Raw genomic sequence first — 25,545 nt, 5'->3', positions numbered from 1 at the left:
GCTTCATGAAGCAGGCAGCCCAGGATGAGTAGATCAGGCGAGGTTTCCTCCTCTGCTCAGTCTGGGCCTCTCGATGAATGAATCGTGCACCAAGAGGCCCAGGATGAGCCGTGGTGGCGATGTTTCCCCCTCTGCTCAGCCTCTGCCTCCCGGCGCATTAGTTATGCACAAGGAGGCCCAGGATGAGCTGCGCCGGCGATGACGCGCAGACAGCGTCTATGAGCGAAAGCAGTCAGACACTGTTGCAAAGGCTGGGGGTGCGTCTGATTCCACCAATCACAGACACTAGGCCAACCGGTGGGCGGGGAAAGCTGTGCATATGAAATGAGCGACACAGGGAGGCAGCGGGCGCGGCGTACAGCTGGGCCGGAGCCTCAGTAAGTATGAAGCACTCACTTCATTCTTATTTTCTTTATTCTTCTTTTATTTTTTTATTTTCTCGAGTGCTGGATCTGGATCAAAGACCCGGAATCCCAGGTCCGGGCCCGACACTCGGGCAACTGTGAAACCACGCGTATCCAGACTTTTACAGTCCGGGTCCACCCAGCCCTAGTCAGAGCAGAACAGCTACAACAAGTGTATGGAATAGGTTACAATGACTGTCCTCTGCGTTTATTCTACAGCCTCCAGACTTTTGGTCAAAATATCTGAAAGTCTGGTTTTCATTTTCTATGCACAAATTAAACTGTGTGGACCAGATTTGCATAAATACACTGCTCAAAAATAATAAAAGGGAACACATAAATACAAAATCCTTGGTTAAGTGTTCCCTTTATTTCTTTCAGCAGTGTACTAGAAAGCCAGTCATCAAAACCAAATTGGTGCAGACACGACATACAGACGTTTTGGGTTTCACTGAAGGAGGACTTGAGGTTAACACTAATACCGCAGTTTTTTTTGGCTTGAAGAAGCCACTTTTACTTCTTAGTATCTCCACTACCAAAGTTAATTGTAATCAATAGATCTTGTAATAATAATTTCCACAATTGGATGTGTTTAATAAAAATGTTCCTGTGCTGAGATAATCTTATATATGTACCCCTGCTATGTACTGTGTAATGGCCGTGTCTGACCGTACAGGGACATGGTCTGATCATACCACAGCTCCTGGGCAGGGGAGGACACAAAAGAGAATATACAGACATTACCGCATGGGATTGCAAATAATTCTTACTTTGAAGTAAAACATTGTTTAAAAATAGGCAGGGAAATGTTTTACCTCACAAAAAGAATCAGCTGTGATCTCCTGCGGTAATGTAAAGCGCACACTGTCCTAAAGTGACTGCAGATATTAATTCCAAGCCTTGACAGCCCCTTTAAAGGCTTTATTAAAGGATAGAGTATTTAATGGTGGTAAGACCACTGAGATCCAAATGGGTCTATGCAAAAGCTCATCTGAATGAAGCAAAGGTCAAGAGAGCAGACAGCCGAGTACAACGCAGCACTCCTATATGGATGTGAAGTGGAGGTGTGCATGTTTGACCTCTGTTTCATTCAGACGGGTGCTTTAATGCCAAAAACTGGAGTGACTGCTTAAAGAATATGGGCCAGTGTGCAACAAAAAAAAAAAACAAAAAAAAAAAAACTTTGTTTATCCCCTTAAACAAAATTGATGTAATGTACATTCTGGTGGGGAGTTGCTTATCTAATAGGGATGTACATATAATACACACCGGGATGTCAAAGCGTCCATAGCTGGAGCCGGCTGTGATATACATCTGAATCTGGGTGCAATGGCTGGGATCGGAGCCAGCTCTAAAGCCCCCGTCACATTTAACGACTTTCCAGCGATCCCGACAACAATACGGCCTGATAAGGATCGCTGGTAAGTCGCTACGTGGTCGCTGGTGAGATGTCACACAGTCAGATCTTCCCAACGACGCAGCAATGCTACAGCGACCGTAGTGACCTGTATAACGATCTCGGTGGTCGTTGGGATCCTGTCATACAGCAGCTAGAGTGCCGATTCAGGGCTACGTGTCTGTACGTGTCTGAGCTCTGAGTCGTCAACGAGGTCGTTGGCAAGGCGTCAAACACACCGATGCATCCTGCCCGGCAGGACCTCAACGATCAAAAAAATGGTCCAGGCCATTCCGACACGACCAGTGATCTCACAGCAGGGGCCTGGTCGCTGCCATGTGTCAAACGTAGCGAGAACGCTGCAGAGGTCGTTGTTGTGTCACAGGATCTGAGACTCGGCAGTGATCTCGCTATGTGTGAAGGTACCTTAATTCCAAATGAACGCCTCAGATTCAGAGGTTATAAACAACTGCAGCATCTAAGGAGTGTGACAGAAGGCAAGTGCTCTAATACTAAAAATGTTTCCATGGTTGAACTATTGTGCTTCTTTAAAGGGAATCTGTCAGCAGGCTTTTGCTACCTCATCTGAGACAGTATGATGTAGGCAAAGAGACAATGAATCAAGTAATGTATCACAAAAGGCCGCTTTACACGCTGCGACATCGCTGGCGATCACGTTAGTGATGTGACACGCACAGATCGTTGCTACGATTTGCCGAAATCACTCATAGGTCGTTTTGTATCAGTCACACGTACACATCTCACAAACGACGCTACATCGTTCAGCGATATATTGTTTGACCAAGGCGGTCGTGTGGACACAGTCACACAGCAATCCTCCCAACGATTCCAGCAACGACAGAGGCGTATAATTGTCCATAGCATACACCCTGGCGTGACACCAATCAGAGCGGAGGAAGCGTGAGCATTGCCCGTAACGACACGCCTGCGTCGCTGATGACGGACGCACTAACGATGTTGTTCGTCATTGGCAGGGTGTCAAATGTAGCAATATGTCTGCTGCATTCGAAACAACGAACGATATTTTGAAAATGAACGACGTGTCAACGATCAACGATTATTGCAAGTTTTACGATCGTTCGGAGTCGCTCGTAGGTGTCACGTGCAACAACGTCGCTAACGACGACGGAAGTGGGTCACGAAAACCATGACCCCGACGACATATCGTCAGATAAATTGTAGCGTGCAACGGGGCCTTTAGTTTATAGGATGCAGCCATCTTGACACAGAGTTTTTAGAATTAGCAATGCAGCAAAGCTGAAACCACTGGCCCCACCCACACCAGGTTCTGTATACACATTTCTATGGAACGTGTGCTGCAAATCACAACAGGGGGCACGTTGGACTAGCTCAGCAATGATAATCCCCTGAAGCTAAAACAAACATTCTATGTAAACAACAGCACACAATGTGATGAGAGGCATTGCTGAATTTTCAATATTAACCCTTACAGCTGGCTTCAGATTCCATAGCAAAAAACCTGCTGACAAATTCCCTTTAAGTTGTTTTATGTTGTGTCAGTATCTGATTTTATCACAACTTTCCTGTGTGGTTTATACTTATCTGTATACTGCAGCTGGTTTAAGCAATAGTTTCTGTTAAAGATAGTAACAACATATGACAAGCAGATACTATATCAGATCAACAGTATTAGGCTATGTGTCCACGTTGCTTTTTACCTGCTTTTTTGCTGCTTTTTCAACTGCAGCGTTTAATGCCAAAATGGATGTGTTCTGCTTTTTAAGCAAAGTCTATGGGCTTTTAGTTTTCTTGTGCCCACTATGCAGTTCAAACTGCAGCCTTTTTGTGGCAGAAATTTGGGCAAAAACTCTGCTTTGCAGTTCAAAACCCAAATGGCAAAAACAATTGACATTCAATTGTTTTTGCCATTTGAGTTTTGCACTGCAAAGCAGAGTTTTTGCCCAAATTTCTGCCACAAAAAGGCTGCAGTTTGAACTGCATAGTGGGGACAAGAAAACTAAAATCCCATAGACTTTGCTTAAAAAGCAGAACACATCCATTTTGGCATTAAACGCTGCAGTTGAAAAAGCAGCAAAAAAGCAGGTAAAAAGCAACGTGGACACATAGCCTAAAAGCATAGGTGGTCTGGGAAGAAGTGGCATGGAAAGGGTCCTCCATGTTACTTAAAAGGGAGAAAAAGATTTTCAGACATTGCTAGAGATACAAAATCGAATATTTTTTTAACATTAAAAAGAAACATAAAATTCATATTTCTTCTTGCACAAATGGTCTTCAGGTACCGAAGGGGCTATGGGCTGGATGAGTTTATATATAACCCCTATAGGCAGCTACATACACATGGGTCCTAAATGATAATTTTAGTTCTTCACCAAATGCCTAAACTTTTATATATGAAAACAACACTGCAATCATGTGCCAAAAACAATTCTACAAATGTCTGCGAAAAGCTACAACTTACATAACAAAAATTGATAATCTCTCTAGGAACATGCTGCCCCCCAGTGGTTAACAGACAATCTGAACTTCGTGAAAAGGTTCTTTTTAGTAGGAAAATTAGAAAAAAAAAAAATAAAAATAAAAACTTCTATAAATTTGAACAGTAGGTCACTATCTCATCGGGCGCCAAGAACATTTACAGCCCCTGAAATTATAGATGGGGGGAAACATAATCCTACCATATAGGCGAATTAAATGGTGTGCAGCCTTGTGTGAGGAGGGGTTGATTTGTCAGGGGCTCGGGAGGGTGTAAACATCATAAAGAGTGAACTGTGCACTAAAGAAATGAAAACTGAAAAATCTGCGAAAGGTAACTTGATCAAATTAAAAGGGTACCTGTCAGGTGCAATATGGACCCAGAACCACGAGCAGTTCTGGGTGCATATTGCTAATCCCTGCCTAACCGTTCCTGTATACACCAGTATAGATAAAGAAATCTTTAGAAAAAGTATTTCTAAAGATCCTTCATTATATGTTAATGAGCACAGGGACTAGTTGCAAGGGTGTTAGTTCCTGGGCTCATTCCACCCTCTTAGCATGTTGGCACACCCACAGGGGCGTACTAACATGTTATTCAATGCCCATGGCCAAGCATCATCATTGGCAGTGACGCGCGCGCGTACCTGTGTCCATTGCACCACCCTCAGACGCTGAGCTTAAGGTCAGTGAGCATGGATCAGAAGTCACTGCACTACCAGTCATGCGCACTAGACCTCTCTGAAGCCGGGATGCATACACCTGGCTTCATAGTGCACATGACCAGAAGCGCGAGGTATTCTGATCATGCACACTGACCAGCTTGGCGCCTGAGGCGATGCAACGGACATAGTTACGTGCGTCACTACCGATGATGACACTGGTCAGTGCTAAGAGGATGGAATGAAAGCAGGAACTAATGCCCTTGTGACTAGTCCCCTCTCTCATTAGCATATCATAAAGGATCTCTAAAAAAAAAAAACTCTTTATCTATGCTAGTGTATACAGGGACAGTTAGGCAGGGTTTAGCAGTATGCACCTAGAACTGCTCGTGGGTATGGGTACATATTGCACCTGACAGGTTCCCTTTAATTTGGTCAAGTCAACTTTAAGTGCAGTTTCTGATTTTTAGTATTTGCAATATTTCTACAATAATTTATACATAATTACTAAAAAGAGGTCATCACAGTCCCTCCTGCCACTTGTATTTAACATAATAATAAGTTTCAAATATTAAAGTTTCTTTGGTGAACAATGAAGTATATGGTCTATCCATCAAAAACAATGAAACAGTGAGAACGTCAAACACAGACGTGTGAATGAGGCCTTAGGGTACAGTCACACTTTAGCGACGCTCCAGCGATCTGACCTGGTCAGGATCGCTGGTGCGTCGCTACATGTTCGCTGGTGAGCTGTCAAACAGGCAGATCTCACCAGCGACCAGCCCCCAGCGACGCGTGGAAGCGATACTGCGCTTGGTAACTAAGGTAAATATAGGGTAACCAAGCAAAGCCCTTCCCTTGGTTACCCAATATTTACCTTGGTTACAGCTTACCGCAGGCTGCCAGAAGCCGGCTCCATGCTCCCTGCACATTCAGGATTGTTGCTCTCTCGCTGTCACACACAGCGATGTGTGCTTCACAGCGGGAGAACAACGTCCAAAAAATGAACCAGGGCTGTGTGTAACGAGCAGCGATTTCACAGCAGGGGCCAGATCGCTGCTCAGTGTCACACACAGCGAGATCACTAATGAGGTCACTGCTGCGTCACAAAAACCGTGACTCCGCAGCGATCTCAGCAGCGATCTCGCTGTGTGTGAAGCACCCCTTTGCCATTATCAATTTGCAGCTTCCATTGTATGCAGTTCTACTGTTCCCATCAAACAATGGACACCACAAATGAAGCCTATTGGTAAACATGTTTCAGCAGTGATTGCAGGTTTTCAATCTGTAGTAAATATAGTGGAAATATTCCCACTGTTCAACTGCAGCGCTATTAGGCCTTCTGCGCACACTGCGTTTTTTGCCGCGGTTTTTGGGTGCAGTTTTGGTCCCAAAACTGCATGTATTTCCTTCCCCAGCAAAGGCTATGAGATTTCAGTTTTTTTGTCTGCAAGTTGCAGCTTTTTTTTTTTTTTTGGCTGCGTCTTAAAGGGAACCAATCATCAGGATTTTCGTGTATAAGCTGCAGCCAGTGCAGTACTGGCACTATCATGCACAGTGTGTACATACCATCAGGGGCAGCTCGGGTGTTTAGTCAGTGAAATACAACTTTATAAAGTTTGAAATATCGTGCACTTTTTGATTGACGTGTGCACCTCTCTGTTAATGTCCGGGCGGGTTATGCAGGAGTTCCCCACCCCCCCACCAGCCTGTTCCTCCCTCTCTCCTGATGTCCGGGCGGGTTATGCACGTGTTCCCCGCCCCCCCGCGCCGACTGTTCCTCCCTCCCTCCCTCTGGCTGTATGTAAATATCTAATCTTCAGAAACATGGCGCCGGAGTGGGCCTCTGCGCACAGCGCTTATCTCCGGCGCCATGTTTCTGAAGCCCGCATCACACAGCTTGGTGTTAGAGGGCGGCGCATGCGCCCTCGCTCCTTCAGATCCCGTTGTGACCGCAGGAGCGAGCGCGATCACAACAGGACTGCAGAACAGCTGATCGGAGGACGCGATTACCTGCTGCTCCTGTATTGTGCCGCCCCAGGACACCGGGCCAACACACCAGCCGGTGTGACATCGCTGTGGCGCCGCCCTCTCAGACACCAAGTTGTGTAATGCGGGGCTTCAGAAACATGGCGCCGGAGATAAGCGCTATGCGCAGAGGCCCACTCCGGCGCCATGTTTCTGAAGATTAGATATTTACATACAGCCAGAGGGAGGGAGGAACAGGCGGCGCGGGGGGGCGGGGAACACGTGCATAACCCGCCCGGACATCAGGAGAGAGGGAGGAACAGGCTGGTGGGGGGCGGGGAACTCCTGCATAACCCGCCCGGACATTATCTGCAGAGGTGCACACGTCAATCAAAAAGTGCACGAAATTTCAAACTTTATAAAGTTGTATTTCACTGCCTAAACACCCGCGCTGCCCCCTGATGGTATGTACACACTGTGCATGATAGTGCCAGTACTGCACTGGCTGCAGCTTATACACGAAAATCCTGATGATTGGTTCCCTTTAAGGCTATGTGCCCACGCTGCGGAAAATGCGCGGATTTTGCCGCGGATTTCTTGAAAATCTGCAGCAGCGGCACTTCCCAGCCATTTCTACGGATTTTTGGAAATGCTGTGCCCATGCTGCGGATTTTTCCGCGGCGGATTTGGTGCGGATTTTGATCCGGAAAAATCTGCAACATGTCAATTATTGTTGCGGATTTTGATCCAGATTTTGGCTTCAGAATTGGGAAAGAAAAAAAAAATCCGCACCAAAATCCGCGGCAATTCCGCGGTAAATCCGCGGCAAATCCGCACCTTTGCAGCAACATTCTACCGTGGACACATAGCCTTATAGTGACCACAAAGATGCAGCATGTCAATTCTTTCTGTGTTTTTGAGCCCTGCCAGTCAATAGATTTGACTGAGAAAACGCACTGGACAAAAACGCTGTAAAAAAGGCAGGGAAACGCAGGAAAAAAATGCATGCCACGGGAGCGTTTTTTGAGACCACGGGAGCGTTTTTTGAGACCAAAAATGTGCATCTTTGTGGTCACCACAAAGATGCAACGTGCGCACATAGACTTAATGATTAGCAATACATATAATAGCTTTCTTGTAAGTTTGGAGGTTTTCCACCCAAGGGCAAACTATTGGCAAGCATTGCAGCTTGTAATATACACACGGATAGGAATCAGTTATGCTAGCCCGTCACCTGACTGTAAGGCTATGTGCGCACGCTGCATTTTTTTTCATGCGTTTACACAGCGTTTTAAACTGCAGCGTAAATGCATGCGTTCTGCTTCCCCAGCAAAGTCTATGAGAATTTAGCAAATTCAAAGCGCACGTTGCGTTTTAAAACGCAGCGTTTTGCATGCCAAATTTTTTACAAAATCGATTTGTTCTAAAAAGCAACGTCACTTCTTTTGTGCGTTTTGGATGCTTTTCCCTCTGTCTATGGCAGAGCAAGCATCCAGAATGCATTCAAAATACATCCAAAATGCAATGTTTTGGCTGCATTTTTAAATGCACATGCAGTGACAAAACGCTGCAGAATATTTGTCACAGCAGAACGCAACGTGCGAACATAGCCTAAGTATGCAAAAATGTTCTAATTATAATGGTGGATGAGAATCTAGTTGGCACATGAGCATAAGTATGTAAATCACATACATATGGCCACGTGACAACTATCTGAACAGGTAAGCAGAGCCAAATCCCAACAGTAAGTACAGTTAGGTGCAGAAATATTTGGACAGTGACAAGTTTTGACATTTTAGCTGTTTACCACAACATATTCAAAATACATTTATATAATTAATAGGGGCTGAAAGTGCAGACTCTCAGCTTCAATTTCAGTATATTCACATCTTTTTTGGGAGTAAGAGTTTAGGAATTGGAGCTCTTTAGTATTTAGCTGCCTCTTTTTCAAGGGATCAAAAGTAATTGGACAATTATCTCAAAAGCTCCATTAATAGGCTGCATGGGTTTTCCCCAAATTAATTCATCATCAGTTAAACAGGTAAAAGGTCTGGAGCTGATTCCAGGTGTGACATTTGCATTCAGCAGCTGTTGCCATAAACCCACAACAAGCGACCAAAGGAGCTTTCAGTGGTAGAGAAAAAAACCATCGTTAGGCTGAAAATAAAGAAGAAATCCATCAGTAAGATAGCAGAAAGGTTAGGAGTGGCCAAATAAACAGCTTAGTACAGTCTGCAAAAAAAAAAAAAAAGTGCACTGGTGAGTTTGGGAAATCATAAAGTCCTGGATGTCCACAGAGGACAACTGTGTTGGATGATCACAGAATCTTTCCATGGTGAAGAAAAACCCTTCACAACAAGCAGCCAAGCGAAGAACACTCTCCAGGAAGTAGGTTATAATAAAGAGGGTTCAGCACAAGATGCAAACCATTAAAATGGCCTTAAAAATAGAATGGCCAGATTGGACTTTGCTAAAAAAAAAACAAAACAAAAAAAAAACAACAAAACAACAAAACCAACCAATAAAAGAAACCAGCAGAGTTGTGGAAAAGAATATGGACAGATGAAACTAGGATCAACCTCTGCCAGAATGATAAAAAGAAGAACGTATGAAGAAGGCTTGGAACGGCCCATGATCCAGAGCCCAACACATCCACTGTAACACATGATGGAGGCAGTGTGATGGCCGAGCAATCATGACTTCCAATGGCCCTGGGTCACTATTATTTATTGATGAAGTGACTGAAGACAGAAGCAGCCGGATGAATTCTGAAGTGTACGGGGCTATACTTTCTGTTCAGAGTTCACCAAATGCAGCAAGATTGATTGGATGGTGCTTCACAGTACAAAAAGACAATGACCCAAAACATTATGCGAAAGCAATCCAATAGGAGACAAAGAAGTGGAATATTCTGTAATTACCGCGTCAATCACTAACCCCATTGAGCTGCATCTCACATGTCCAAGAGAAAACTTAAAGCAGAAAGATCCACAAACAGGCAACAACTGAAGTCAGCTGCAATAAAGGCCGGCAAAGCATCACAAAGGAGGAAACCCAGCGTTTGGTGACGTCCATGCATTCCAGACTTTGAGCAGTCATTGCCTGCAAAGGGTTCTCTACAAAGTATTAAAAATGAACATTTTATTTATGGTAATAAATTCGTCCGGTTAATTTTTAGCCTCTGCAAAGAGGAGGCTTTGTAGATAAATGGTCGCAATTTCACATATTTTTGTGCAACCCCTTTAATTAAGCCTGAAAGTCTGCACTTCAATTGCATCTCAGTTGTTTCATTGTAAAGAATAAATAGTGGCCTGCAGAGCCCAAATCACAAAGATTCAGTCACTGTCCAAATATCTCTGGACCTAACTGTATATTACACACACATAGTATTCAGCAAGCCGAACGTTTGCCCTCAGGTGAACCTGTGACCTGCTTGGCCTAGGCTCCATTACTATCATGTCTGATGAAGATATGCCTCTTGTGCATGGAGGCTTATGGATTTGCTTTTCTGGAGCATATGCTGAATGTAAAAAAACAATGAAACGAAACACAGCTAAGGTAACACTGAGGAATTAGCGGCTCCACTAAGAGAACATATAATCCACGCCCGGTGTCTGCCAATATCACGTATTAAAGGTATAATCAGCGGTTTGGATAAATATAGAAATAAGCCAAAAGAAACAATGTGATTAGTCACAAGTATAAGGTATGTTATTCAAATGGGTAAAGTAAGAAAGAATCTGTAATCTAGTAATAGGAAAAAGGCAAAACAAATTAGGAAGTAATGTAAACAGGATTAGAAAACATTACATCTCGCCATTAGGACAAGAAAACAGGAAAATACCTTCTACTTTCAGAGACCGCATTGTCTAAATGCTGGAAGATATGCTGGAACAGGTTACAGCTGGAGCGGGTGTTGATGTCAAATCCATAGCCCCGCTTCCAATATTGCTTCAAGTCATTGAGGTATTCCATCACCTACGTGAGAGTAAGGAGAAGACAGGAAGGGTAAATGTACATTCACAAATACCGGAACATATCAACTCAATAGTTAGCGACCATGTCTGAGTAAGTGACTGTACAACCGTGAGGAAGAGTGCAAGCCTCATTAGCTGGACCCCAATCTGGGTGCATCTATGGAGGGTGCACATGTAGCAGTCACCGCCGGACCCTACAGCCTGGGCAGGGTTCTCCGAAACATAAGAATAAACAGTGTTATAAATGGTACTTGGTAGCTACCATGTTTTTCCAAAAATAAGACACGGTCTTATGCTTTTCTTCCCCAAAAAAACGCACTAAGGCTAAAGGCCGCTTTACACGGTACGATATATCAAACGATATGTCGTCGGGGTCATGTCAGTGACGCACATCCGGCATCGTTTGACATATCGTAGCGTGTGACAGCTACAAGCGAGTGTGAATGAGCAAAAATACTCACCTTATATATCGTTGCTCGTTGACACGTCGCTCATATTAAAAAAATCGAACATCTGGTTGTTCATTGTTTCCGAAGCAGCACACATCGCTCCGTGTGACACCCCAGGAACGATGAACACAGCTTACCTGCGTCCCGCTGGCAATGCGGAAGGAAGGAAGTGGGCAGGATGTTTACATCCCGCTCATCTCCGCCCCTCCGCTTCTATTGGCCGACCGCTGTGTGACGTTGAACGTCCCTCCCCCTTCAGGAAGAGGATGTTCGCCGACCACAGCGAGGTCGCTCGGGAGGTAAGTATGTGTGACGGGGGGGGTTTCGACTTTATGCAACACGGGCAAGAAATTGCCTGTGCCGCACAAACGATGGGGGCGGGTGCGATCGCAAATGCGATCGCACGAGAAACTGAAGCATGTAAAGCAGCCTTTATTTTTCGGGTAGGGCTTATTCCTGTGGGATACATGGTTGGCGGTAAGCATTGATGCGTTCCACCGCCGAGTCCTCCAAGTTGGAAAAACATGATGGGAGCCCAGTAACAGACTTTGCATTGGAGTCCATGAGGATCAATGTACGCCTCTGACTCCGCTAATCAGTGTTTGATGACATGCTCTACTGAGAACTTTCCCAATGACAATAACCCAGCACGGATAGAAGTTCTGCTCATGGTTTATACCATTATCTTAGGCTTATGGCATTAAATGTATAAAACAACATCTTCTATACACACTTAGAACAATTATTTTTTCTTGGAATGTGTAAAAATGGATCTACTTCCTATTGTTGCAAACATTGCATTAGACATAGCATAGGACTGGTATAATTTTGTAGGTAGGAGTTTCTGACATTACAATCAACATAACAAATATGCACCAGTCCAAAAGACAAAACCATAAGCAGACAGCGAATGTAGCCAGCCACCCTAAGGATATGTGCACACCATGTCTTTTTCAAGTGGATTCCGCCTCTAAAAATGCTAAGAAAATCAGAACTAGGCTCTCATAGAGTTGTATTAAAAAGAGTGACCCTCTGACAAACTCCATGAAACAACGGAGCTGGCGACAAGTCACAAACTGCTGGAGACTGACCGAAGCAGTGGTGACAGAAGATAAAGACGCCGGAGGGTGAGTATAAGACTATGGACAGGGACCTTAGATTAAAACCACCACTCCAGCAGTGAAACAAAAAAAAAAAAAACACACTGGAGTGGTGCTTTAAAGGGGGCTTCCCACCCATTTCTTTTAACACATAGTCCAAATGTTGTAAAAAAAAGAAAAATAAATATAACTAAGGAACATACTCATTGATCCTCCGACGTTTCGCCGTCTCAGGTCTCCTGCTGGCCTCATCTTCTTGTCTGACCTTACAGGTGGCCTTGCTGCAGATGTAAGCAACTGGCTGCAGAGGCTGGCACAGACAAGGGAGGTCGGAAAAGTGTAGGAGGCCAATTAAAGACTTGTCCAAGGCAACGATAAGCAATGGAAAATTGATGGATGGTTTTTTTTAAGGGGAGGGGAAGAGGGGGAGGTTTAGCACAGTCGGGCAATATATTCTAGTGGCCAATTTTGTTATTTACAGTCTCATTCAGGGTAGATCAACCAGTTTATGCACCTTTTGGATAAACCTTCAGTATTAGATGGGTGGCAAATCAAATTTTATTTCTTCTTACCAGGAACAGCTGTGTACTTTGTAGTAGCTGTGCCTGGTGCTGTAGCTGTGTACAGAAAATATCGAGACATCTGGCACCACTCATCTGATACTGATGGCCCAACCTAAGGATAGACTATCAATAACAAAGACTCGTAAAGCACCTTTAAATGTCTGTACACATGGCTTGAATGGAGTACAATAATATGATATGCATCATCATAAAGCAGCAGATATTCTGCTCTGAAATATACCTTGGCATCTTCCTCATCAAACAGCCGGCACCAGGGGGAGTTAGCCACATTGTTGATGGCCAGTTCAAATGAGCAGGTGAAAAAAGCCACTTGTATCAAATCTGTAATAAAGAGATAAAGACATTTAACAAAGTGGGTCAGCAAAAAAACAAAGGCCCAACGGGATTTTCCTTGTAATTTTACATTGTTATTTAGTTTTAGAGCAGCATTGATTCTATGGAGCTGTGCATATGAATAGGGGTCACATACAAAATACAGATATAAATGACAATGGACAAACTAACAATAACAGACTGGTACAGAGGGGGAGAGGGCCCTGCCCTTGTGAGCTTGCAATCTACAGAACTTTATATGTGCAGTTCTGAATCCATAATCCTAAAATTAAATATACTAAACAGGTTGTCCACTTTGGGTGGTGTTTGTTGAAGGTTAAAAAAATAAATAAATAATGGTCATCAACAATCAACTCTAAAGCCCTCTTTACACGTTGCAATTAGTTGTACAATCGCACTTGCGATGTGACACGCCCAGGTTGCATACGGGATCTATGAGATTTCACGTTGGTCGTTCATTTGCTGTCACACGAGCGTTAGTAGTCTATGTTAAATTGGTCAATTTTGTGTGCGCTCCTTTAGATCATGTGTTCTGTGACGTATGCATTGAGCACCTTTTTTTTTTTTTATTTATTGACTTGCCAAGCGTGTGTAATGTGTAGGGATGCGTTTTTACTATGTCATCTGTTATTCAGCTCTGCTACATGGCCGCTAACAGCAGACACAGACAGCCATGTAGCAGAGCTGAATGGCAGATGACAGCAGACACAGACAGAGCCGCACGGTCAGAATGAACTCGGGTGAACTTCACCCGACTTCATTGTCATGCTGCGGCTCTGTCTGTGTCACGTCCTGATTAGCGGTCACCAGTGAAGACTCACCGGTGACCGCTAAACTCCTGAGTAACTGAAGTTAGCAGCCCTCTCTCATATACTCACCAATCCCCGATCCCCGGCGCTGCACGGCATTCACACTGCTCCGGCGGCTTTTACTGTTTTGAAAAAGCCGGCCGCCCATTAAACAATTTCGTATTCCCTGCTTTCCCCGCCCACCAGCGCCTATGATTGGTTACAGTGAGACACGCCCCCACTCTGAGTGACAGGTGTCACACTGCACCCAATCACAGCAGCCGGTGGGCGTGTCTATACTGTGTAGTGAAATAAATAATTAAATAATTAAAAAAAACGGCGTGCGGTTCCCCCCATTTTTAAAACCAGCCAGATAAAGCCATACGGCTGAAGGCTGGTATTCTCAGGATGGGGAGCTCCACGTTATGGGGAGCCCCCCACCCTAACAATATCAGCCAACAGCCGCCCAGAATTGCCGCATACATTATATGCGACAGTTCTGGGACTGTACCCGGCTCTTCCCGATTTACCCTGGTGCGTTGGCAAATCGGGGTAATAAGGAGTTATTGGCAGCCCATAGCTGCCAATAAGTCCTAGATTAATCATGTCAGGCGTCTATGAGACACCCTCCATGATTAATCTGTAAGTTACAGTAAATAAACACACACCCGAAAAAATCCTTTATTAGAAATAAAAACACACACATATACCCTGGTTCACCACTTTAATCAGCCCCAAAAAGCCCTCCTTGTCCGGCGTAATCCAGGATGATCCAGCGTCGCATCCAGCGCTGCTACATGGAGGTGACCGGAGCCGCAGCACACACAGCCGCTCCGGTCACCTCCACACAGCAAATGAACACAGCCGCGCGATCAGCTGCTGTCACTGAGGTTACCCGCGGCCACCGCTGCATCCACCGGTGGCCGCGGGTAACCTCAGTGACAGCAGCTGATCGCACGGCTGTCTTCATTTGCTGCATGGAGGTGACCGGAGCGGCTGTGTCTGCTGCGGCTCCGGTCACCTCCATGCAGCTGCGGTGGAAGCGACGCTGGAGCATCCTGGATTACGCCGGACAAGGAGGGCTTTTTGGGGCTGATTAAACTGGTGAACCAGGGTATATGTGTGTGTTTTTATTTCTAATAAAGGATTTTTTCGGGTGTGTGTTTATTTACTGTAACTTACAGATTAATCATGGAGGGTGTCTCATAGACGCCTGACATGATTAATCTAGGACTTATTGGCAGCTATGGGCTGCCAATAACTCCTTATTACCCCGATTTGCCAACGCACCAGGGTAAATCGGGAAGAGCCGGGTACAGTCCCAGAACTGTCGCATATAATGTATGCGGCAATTCTGGGCGGCTGTTGGCTGATATTGTTAGGGTGGGGGGCTCCCCATAACGTGGAGCTCCCCATCCTGAGAATACCAGCCTTCAGCCGTATGGCTTTATCTGGCTGGTTTTAAAAATGGGGGGAACCGCACGCCGTTTTTTTAAATTATTTAATTATTTATTTCACTACACAGTATAGACACGCCCACCGGCTGCTGTGATTGGGTGCAGTGTGACACCTGTCACTCAGAGTGGGGGCGTGTCTCACTGTAACCAATCATAGGCGCTGGTGGGCGGGGAAAGCAGGGAATACGAAATTGTTTAATGGGCGGCCGGCTTTTTCAAAACAGTAAAAGCCGCCGGAGCAGTGTGAATGCCGTGCAGCGCCAGGGATCGGGGATCGGTGAGTATATGAGAGAGGGGGATAGACTGACATGGAATGAGAGTGAGGGACAGAGATAGTGACGGACTGACAGAGATTAGTGCATGACAGACATTGTGAGGCGCTTCAGAACGCAGCTTTTCAGCTGCGCTCTGAAGCAGACCTTTTTTAAGCTGCGGTGTAGAGCGCACACCTGCGCACATAGCATCAGACAACAAAATCGTATGAGGGATGTCACGTTACAATTGACTAGGTTCGTGCAACAAAACGCTCAATTCTAGAGAATGATACGATGTGTTTGCGATCAACGGTTTTGCGTTCAATCCTGATCGCATGTAGCTGTCACACGCAGATACCTCACAAACGATGCCGGATGTGCGTCACTTACAACTTGACCCCAACGACGGATTGTGAGATATATTGAAGCGTGTGTAGCGGGCTTTATGAGCAATGAATTCTAAAAAGTGATTAATTCTCCTGCAGCGCCCCAGCAGCTGATATGGAGACAATGTAGGCCATGCTAATTTAACCCCTTCAGCCCCCGGGCACTTTCCGTTTTTGCGTTTTTGTTTTTTGCTCCCCATCTTCCGAGAGGCGTAACTTTTTTATTTTTCCATCAATCTTGCAATCTGAGGGCTTGTTTTTTGCGGGACGAGTTGTACTTTTAAATGAAACCATAAGTTTTACCATATGGTGTACTGGAAAACGGCAATAAAATTCCAAGTGCGGAAAAATTGCAAAAAAAGTGTGATCGTACAATAGTTTTTGGGATATTTTATTCACTGTGTTCACTATATGGTAAAACTGAGATATCTATGTGATGCCTCAGGTCAGTGCGAGTTTGTAGACACCAAATATGTATAGGTTTACTTGTATCTAAGGGGTTAAAAATTCACAAGCTTGTCCAAAAAACGTGGCGCACGTTTTGCGCCATTTTCCAAAACCCGTAGTGTTCTCATTTTTCAGGATCTGAGGCTCAGTGATGGCTTATTTTTTGCGTCTCGACCTGACGTTTTTAACGGTACCATTTTTGCGCAGATGCTACGTTTTGATCGCCTGTTATTGCATTTTGCGCAAAATTTGCGGCGACCAAAAAACTTAATTTTGGCGTTTGTAATTTTTTTTGCCGCTACGCCGTTTACTGATCAGATTCATTGATTTTATATTTTGATAGATCGGGCATTTCTGAACGTGGCGATACCAAATATGTGTGTATTTTGTATTTTTTTAACCCTTTAATTTTCAATGGGGTGAAAGGGGAGTGATTTGAACTTTTAGTTTTTTTTTATTTTTTTTAATTTTTTAAAACTTTTTTTTTTTACTTTTTTTTTTATTTTACTAGCCCCCCTAGGGGGCTATAGCGATCAGCAATCCGATCGCTCTGCACTATCTGCAGATCTCAGCTACATAGCTGAGAACTGCAGATTTGCTGCTTTACTTTCAATGCCGGCTGTATTCCGGCATTGAGAGGAAGTGAGTCATGTTAGCTACAGATTGGATCCAAATTGGATCACCAGCCAAGGTAAAGCGGACAGCTGTGGTCTGGTTTTCTCAGACTAGGGAGGTCTGCGGTTCTTGGACCCTCCCCAGCATAAGAATAGCAGGCCACAGCCGCCCCAGAAGTGGTGCATCCATTAGATGCGCCAATCCTGGTGATTTGTCCCAGCTCATCCCGAAGCTCTGGTGCAGTGGCAAACGGGGTAATATATGGGGTTGATATCAGATGTGTAATATCACCTGGCATCAAGCCCTGGGGTTAGTGATGTCACGGCGTCTATCAGATACCCGACATCAGTAACATAATCAGTAATTAAAAATAAAATAGACGACAAACAAATTTTTATTTGAAAAGAAGGGAATTTTGTTTACTTACCGTAAATTCCTTTTCTTCTAGCTCCAATTGGGAGACCCAGACAATTGGGTGTATAGCTTCTGCCTCCGGAGGCCACACAAAGTATTACACTAAAAGTGTAAAGCCCCTCCCCTTCTGCCTATACACCCCCCGTGCCTCACGGGCTCCTCAGTTTTGGTGCAAAAGCAAGAAGGAGGAAAAGTTATAAATTGGTTTAAAGTAGATTCAGTCCGAAGAAATTTCGGAGAACTGAAACCATTGAACATGAACAACATGTGTACACAAAGAACAACAGCCCGAAGGGAACAGGGGCGGGTGCTGGGTCTCCCAATTGGAGCTAGAAGAAAAGGAATTTACGGTAAGTAAACAAAATTCCCTTCTTCTTTGTCGCTCCATTGGGAGACCCAGACAATTGGGACGTCCAAAAGCAGTCCCTGGGTGGGTAAAGTAAAACCTCGAAATAGAGCCGTAAAACGGCCCCTTCCTACAGGTGGGCAACCGCCGCCTGAAGGACTCGCCTACCTAGGCTGGCATCTGCCGAAGCATAGGTATGCACCTGATAGTGTTTCGTGAAAGTGTGCAGGCTCGACCAGGTAGCTGCCTGACACACCTGCTGAGCCGTAGCCTGGTGCCGCAAAGCCCAGGACGCACCCACGGCTCTGGTAGAATGGGCCCTTAGCCCTGAGGGAACCGGAAGCCCAGAAGATCGGTAAGCTTCGAGAATAGGTTCCTTGATCCACCGAGCCAGGGTTGATTTGGAAGCCTGTGACCCTTTACGCTGGCCAGCGACAAGGACAGAGTGCATCCGAGCGGCGCAGGGGCGCCGTACGAGAAATGTAGAGTCTGAGTGCTCTCACCAGATCTAACAAGTGCAAATCCCTTTCACATTGGTGAACTGGATGAGGACAAAAAGAGGGTAAGGAGATATCCTGATTGAGATGAAAGGGAGATACCACCTTAGGGAGAAATTCCGGAACCGGACGCAGAACCACCTTGTCCTGGTGAAACACCAGGAAAGGGGCTTTGCATGACAGCGCTGCTAGCTCAGACACTCTCCGAAGTGATGTGAGTGCTACTAGGAAGGCCACTTTCTGCGAAAGGCGTGAGAGAGGAATATCCCTCATTGGCTCGAAAGGTGGTTTCTGAAGAGCCATCAGCACCCTGTTCAGATCCCAGGGTTGTAACGGCCGCTTGTAAGGAGGGACTATGTGACAAACCCCCTGCAGGAACGTGCGTACCTGTGGAAGTCTGGCTAGGCGCTTCTGAAAGAACACAGAGAGCGCTGAGACTTGTCCCTTAAGGGAGCCGAGCGACAAACCTTTTTCCAATCCGGATTGAAGGAAGGAAAGAAAAGTGGGCAAGGCAAATGGCCAGGGAGAAAAACCCTGATCAGAGCACCAAGATAAGAATATCCTCCACGTCCTGTGGTAGATCTTGGCGGACGTTGGTTTCCTAGCCTGTCTCATAGTGGCAATGACCTCTTGAGATAACCCTGAAGACGCTAGGATCCAGGACTCAATGGCCACACAGTCAGGTTGAGGGCCGCAGAATTCAGATGGAAAAACGGTCCTTGAGACAGCAAGTCTGGTCGGTCTGGTAGTGCCCATGGTTGGCCCACCGTGAGATGCCACAGATCCGGGTACCACGACCTCCTCGGCCAGTCTGGAGCGACGAGGATGGCGCGGCGGCAGTCGGACCTGATCTTGCGTAACACTCTGGGCAACAGTGCCAGAGGAGGAAACACATAAGGGAGTTGAAACTGCGACCAATCCTGAACTAACGCGTCTGCCGCCAGAGCTCTGTGATCTTGAGACCGTGCCATGAATGTCGGGACCTTGTGGTTGAGCCGGGACGCCATTAGGTCGACGTCCGGCATCCCCCAGCGGCAACAGATCTCCTGAAACACGTCCGGGTGAAGGGACCATTCCCCTGCGTCCATGCCCTGGCGACTGAGAAAGTCTGCTTCCCAGTTTTCTACGCCCGGGATGTGAACTGCGGATATGGTGGAGGCTGTGGCTTCCACCCATAGCAGAATCCGCCGGACTTCCTGGAAGGCTTGCCGACTGCGTGTTCCGCCTTGGTGGTTGATGTATGCCACCGCTGTGGAGTTGTCCGACTGAATTCGGATCTGCTTGCCTTCCAGCCACGGCTGGAACGCCTTTAGGGCAAGATACACTGCCCTTATCTCCAGAACATTGATCTGAAGGGAGGACTCTGGCTGAGTCCAAGTACCCTGAGCCCTGTGGTGGAGAAAGACCGCTCCCCACCCTGACAGGCTCGCGTCCGTCGTGACCACAGCCCAGGATGGGGGCAGGAAGGATTTCCCCTTCGACAGAGAAGTGGGAAGAAGCCACCACTGAAGGGAAGCCTTGGCTGCCCGAGAAAGGGAGACGTTCCTGTCGAGGGACGTCGACTTCCTGTCCCATTTGCGGAGAATGTCCCATTGAAGTGGACGCAGATGAAACTGCGCAAAAGGAACTGCCTCCATTGCTGCTACCATCTTCCCTAGGAAGTGCATGAGGCGCCGCAAGGGGTGTGACTGGCCTTGAAGGAGAGATTGCACCCCTGTCTGTAGTGAACGCTGTTTGTCCAGCGGAAGCTTCACTATCGCTGAGAGAGTATGAAACTCCATGCCAAGATATGTCAGTGATTGGGCCGGTGTCAGATTTGACTTTGGAAAATTGATGATCCACCCGAAACTCTGGAGAGTCTCTAGAGCAATGCTCAGGCTGTGTTGGCATGCCACTTGAGAGGGGGCCTTGACAAGGAGATCGTCTAAGTAAGGGATCACCGAGTGTCCCTGAGAGTGCAGAACTGCTACTACTGTTGCCATGACCTTGGTGAAGACCCGTGGGGCTGTCGCCAAGCCGAAAGGCAGTGCCACGAACTGAAGGTGTTCGTCCCCTATGGCGAAACGCAGGAAGCGCTGATGCTCTTGAGCAATCGGTACGTGGAGATAAGCATCTTTGATGTCGATTGATGCTAGGAAATCTCCTTGGGACATTGAGGCGATGACGGAGCGGAGCAATTCCATCCGGAACCGCCTGGTTTTTACATGTTTGTTGAGCAGTTTTAGGTCCAGAACAGGACGGAAGGATCCGTCCTTTTTCGGCACCACGAACAAGTTGGAGTAAAAACCGTGACCCTGTTGCTGAAAAGGAACAGGGATCACCACTCCTTCTGCCTTCAGAGTGCATACCGCCTGAAGAAGAGCATCGGCTCGCTCGGGGGGCGGAGATGTTCTGAAGAACCGAGTCGGAGGACGAGAGTTGAACTCTATCCTGTAACCGTGAGACAGAATGTCTCTCACCCAACGGTCTTTTACCTGTGGCAGCCAGGCGTCGCAAAAGCGGGAAAGCCTGCCACCGACCGAGGATGCGGTGTGAGGAGGCCGAAAGTCATGAGGAGGCCGCTTTGGGAGCGGTTCCCTCGGCGGTCTTTTTAGGACGTGACTTAGACCGCCATGAATCGGAGTTCCTCTGATCCTTCTGAGGCCTTTTGGACGAGGAGAATTGAGACCTGCCCGCGGACCGAAAGGACCGAAACCTCGATTGTACCTTCCGTGGTTGAGGTCTGTTTGGTTTGGACTGGGGTAAGGACGAGTCCTTTCCCTTAGATTGTTTAATGATTTCATCCAATCGCTCACCAAACAGACGGTCGCCAGAAAATGGCAAACCGGTTAAGAACTTTTTGGAAGCCTGCCTTCCATTCACGTAGCCACATGGCCCTGCGGACTGCCACCGAATTGGCGGATGCTACCGCCGTACGGCTCGCAGAGTCCAGGACAGCATTAATGGCGTAGGACGCAAACGCCGACGCCTGAGAGGTTAAGGACACCACTTGCGGAGCAGACGTACGTGTGACTGCATTAATCTGCGCATGACAAGCTGAGATAGCTTGGAGTGCCCATACGGCTGCGAATGCTGGAGCAAAAGACGCGCCGATAGCTTCATAGATGGATTTCAACCAGAGCTCCATCTGTCTGTCAGTGGCATCTTTGAGTGAAGCCCCATCTTCCACTGCAACTATGGATCTAGCCGCCAGTCTGGAGACTGGAGGATCCACCTTGGGACACTGAGCCCAGCCCTTGACAACGTCAGGGGGGGAAGGGATAACGTGTATCCTTAAGGCGCTTGGAAAAACGCTTATCTGGACAAGCTCGGTGTTTCTGGACTGCCTCTCTGAAGTCAGAGTGATCCAGAAACGTACTCAATGTACGCTTGGGAAACCTGAAACGGAATTTCTCCTGCTGAGAAGCTGACCCCTCAATTGGAGGAGCTGGGGGAGAAATATCCAACACCTGATTGATGGTCGCTATAAGGTCATTCACTATGGCGTCACCTTCAGGTGTATCTAGGTTGAGAGCGGCCTCAGGATCAGAATCCTGATCTGCTACCTCCGCTTCATCATCCAGAGAGTCCTCCTGCTGAGACCCCGAACAGTGTGATGAAGTCGAGGGAATTTCCCAGCGAGCCCGCTTAGGCGGCCTGGGACTGCGGTCCGTGTCAGAGACCTCACCCTGGGACCTATGGGTCACCCCAGGAGCACTTTGCTTCTCCAACCGAGGGGGGCCTGGGGTCAATGATTCAACAGTGCCCGTGGCCTGAGTCGCCGGTCTGGACTGTAAGGCTTCTAGTATCTTAGCAGACCATTTATCCATACTCTCACACAGTTTGTCAGCAAATACTGCAAACTCCGTCCCTGTCACCTGGACAGTGGTAGCAGGTGGTTCCACCTGGGCCACCAGTAGCAGAGGCTCCGGCTGAGTAAGTGCCACAGGGGCCGAGCATTGCACACAATGAGGATCGGTGGAACCTGCCGGTAGTATAGCCGCACATGAGGTACAGGTTGCAAAGTAAGCCTGTGCTTTGGCACCCTTGCTTTTTGCGGACGACATGCTGTTGTCTCCTCTGAGTACAATCCAGGAGGGTATATAGCCAAAAATCAACAGTGCGACCGTACAGTGTAAATGTATAGCATATAAGCATATATATATATGTACACTTCGGCACTCAGTGGGGCCAGCACCCAGGTGCTGCTTACCGACCGCTCAAAGCGGTTGTGTGATCACCAGATTCCCTGCCTGGGCCTCCCAGAGCCGTGTTGTCTCTCCTCTCCAGCGTCAGAAGTGCTGACAGGAATGGCTGCCGGCGTTCTGTGGGGAGGAGGGGGCCATGGGCGTGCCCCAGAAAGTGCGGGAATCTGATGCCCCACTGTGCTGAGTGAGGGGGGAGGAGGATACAAAGTATGCTCCAGCCCTCAGCGCTGACGTCCTGTGCAGCGTCCCGCCCTTCCCCTGACTGGCAGGCCTGGGGGCGGGAATATGCGATACTAGGCCGCAAAAGCCGGGGACTTAAGTTATAAGCGCGGCCGGCAAATAAGCGCGGCCGGCGCGGTAGTCCCCGGCGCACTAACACACCCAGCAGTGCTGCAGTGTGTATGGCACAAGCGCTCCATGCGCGGTCCCCCAGGGGGACACAGAGTACCTCACAGTAGCAGGGCCTTGTCCCTGACGATACCCGGCTCCTGTCCAGCAGATTCCCCAGGGGCTGCGGAGGGAGCACGGTCCCAGTGCCTGGAGACCGATTAGTATCCCACTTCACCCAGAGCCCATTAAGGGATGGGGAAGGAAAACAGCATGTGGCTCCTGCCTATGTACCCGCAATGGGTACCTCAACCTTAACAGCACCGCCGACCAGAGTGGGGTGAGAAGGGAGCATGCTGGGGGCCCTGTTATGGGCCCTCTTTTCTTCCATCCGACATAGTCAGCAGCTGCTGCTGACTAAGATGTGGAGCTATGCGTGGATGTCAGCCTCCTTCGCACAAAGCATAAAAACTGAGGAGCCCGTGAGGCACGGGGGGTGTATAGGCAGAAGGGGAGGGGCTTTACACTTTTAAGTGTAATACTTTGTGTGGCCTCCGGAGGCAGAAGCTATACACCCAATTGTCTGGGTCTCCCAATGGAGCGACAAAGAAAAGAAAAAAAAACCTCCCCAACACATTCCCCCTTTCACGAATTTATTGAAAAGAAAAAATAAATCTGGGTCCGGCGTAATCCAATAAGGGGGTCCTACAATGATCCATTCTCATTGTCCCAGTCAATCAAGAACAGAATGTTCCCCATTAACTAGGAGAGCAATGCACTGACCTGAGCTAACATCATGAGGTGAGCCCAGGTCACTGCAGGGCATGACCAGCGCTGACTTCATGAGGTTAGCGAGGTACATTAAGTGCAGTGATGGAAGCCGCTGCACTCCTGACGTCAGCACTGGTCACTGACTTCTATGCCCGCCGCATTCTCAGATCCCCTCTCGCGAGCGGTCCGTGATGTCACCGCTAGTCACAGTCTCGGGCCACCCGCGAGAAGTGATGTGAGAACGTGGCGGGCATAGAAGTCCGTGACAAGCGCTGACGTCAGGAGTGCAGGAGTTCATCACCGCAGGTAATGAACTTTACTAACCTCCTGACGACAATGCTCATCATCCCCGCGGCTACTCGCATTGCAGGGCGGGCATATGTGGACATTGTAGTGTGGGTATGTGCGGACACATTGCAGTGTGGGCTAATGCTGACACGCTGCAGTGCTTGCAGCTGCGGGGCTGGAGCGGGAGCGGGACACAGACTGCATGAGCACCCGATGGAAGTCAAACGGAAGTGCTTCTGTGCGGCTTCCGCATCGAGTCATGGTCCGTTATTACGAAACAGAATAGTACATGTTCCATAATAACGGCACAGACATACGGCCCCTGCTCCTTGTAGCTGCTCTCTATCCCATATCATTCTCTTAAGTCTGAATTCTGCGGGTATTTGGAATTTTTCTTTTTTTAAACCAAAAAAACCCTTTAAAAATTGGCTACACAAAACTACAGACAAAACAAAAATAACAGTCCCCCCCCTTGTGATCACTTGTTGTTTAAACATCCAGCATCCAAGGATGAAAACTGACCATACTCCCAAATAGCTTATATATCCTCCCTGATACGCAGCGTAATTAATAGTGTATAAGATCTGCTGGCTAAAATGACTGATTAGTTAGGGGTGGTTTGTTTTGTTTGTTTTTTTTCTATATGACACAGGATTTTTGTTATTGTTCATTTGCTTCCTAAATGCAAAGTTAAACACCTTTCTGAATGGTCTCGGTTAAACATTTCACCATCTGCAAGGAGTATGTATGTTCTCCCCGTGATTGCGTGGGTTTCCTCCGGATTCTCCGGTTTCCTCCCACACTCCAAAAACATACAGATAGGGACATTAGATTGTGAGCCCCAATGGGGACAGTGTTCCTGATGTATGTAAAGCGCTGCGGAATATGTTAGCGCTATATAAAAATAAAGATTTGATTTTGATTTTTTGATTTTTGAAACATTTCCAATATTTTGCTGCTGCAAAGCGTCTGTAAAAGGGTATTTAAACTGGCTGATAATCCGCCAAAGTCTAACAGTAACGACCCATCAATTATAAGATGTGTAACGTGAATGGTTTGTGCGACTGACCGAGGTGTCCAAAAACGCTCTTTGATTGTGCAGAAAATTGTTTAGAGAAGTGAAACAAATTCAAGTTTTCAGATGATGTAATGTGAATGGAGATTGTTTGCTCGTTCCGATAACTACAGTGGAACCTCGGTTTACAAGTAAAGGCCCAGTCACACACAACGACTTATCAGCGATCCCAAAAACGATGCGACCTGATAGGGATCGCAGGTAAGTCGCTGGGAGGTCGCTGGTGAGATGTCACACAGTCAGGCCTTACCAGCGATGCAGGAACGTTACAGGTCGCAGTAATGACCTGTATAACGATCTCAGCAGTCACTGTGACCCTGTCACACAGTGTCAAACACAGCGATG

The 25,545-nt window shown here is 47.1% G+C and overlaps 1 protein-coding gene across 1 annotated transcript in view; it reads right to left on the bottom strand.

The window, feature by feature from the left end:
* MINPP1 (multiple inositol-polyphosphate phosphatase 1) overlaps window positions 1-25,545 on the bottom strand; it is a 92,576-nt gene that overhangs the window by 50,048 nt on the left and 16,983 nt on the right. Inside the window, exons 4-5 of the mRNA XM_075348730.1 lie at window positions 13,236-13,336; window positions 10,750-10,883 (exon numbers count right to left, since the gene is read on the bottom strand). Of these exons, the coding sequence (XP_075204845.1) occupies window positions 10,750-10,883; window positions 13,236-13,336 (235 nt within the window). The remainder of the gene's footprint in view (window positions 1-10,749; window positions 10,884-13,235; window positions 13,337-25,545) is intronic.

The sequence above is a fragment of the Anomaloglossus baeobatrachus genome, chromosome 5 (assembly GCF_048569485.1).
Source record: "Anomaloglossus baeobatrachus isolate aAnoBae1 chromosome 5, aAnoBae1.hap1, whole genome shotgun sequence".
Taxonomy (NCBI): Eukaryota; Metazoa; Chordata; class Amphibia; order Anura; family Aromobatidae; genus Anomaloglossus; species Anomaloglossus baeobatrachus.
Note: the sequence above shows the minus strand (reverse complement) of the source record. Positions and strands in the feature narration are given on the sequence as shown.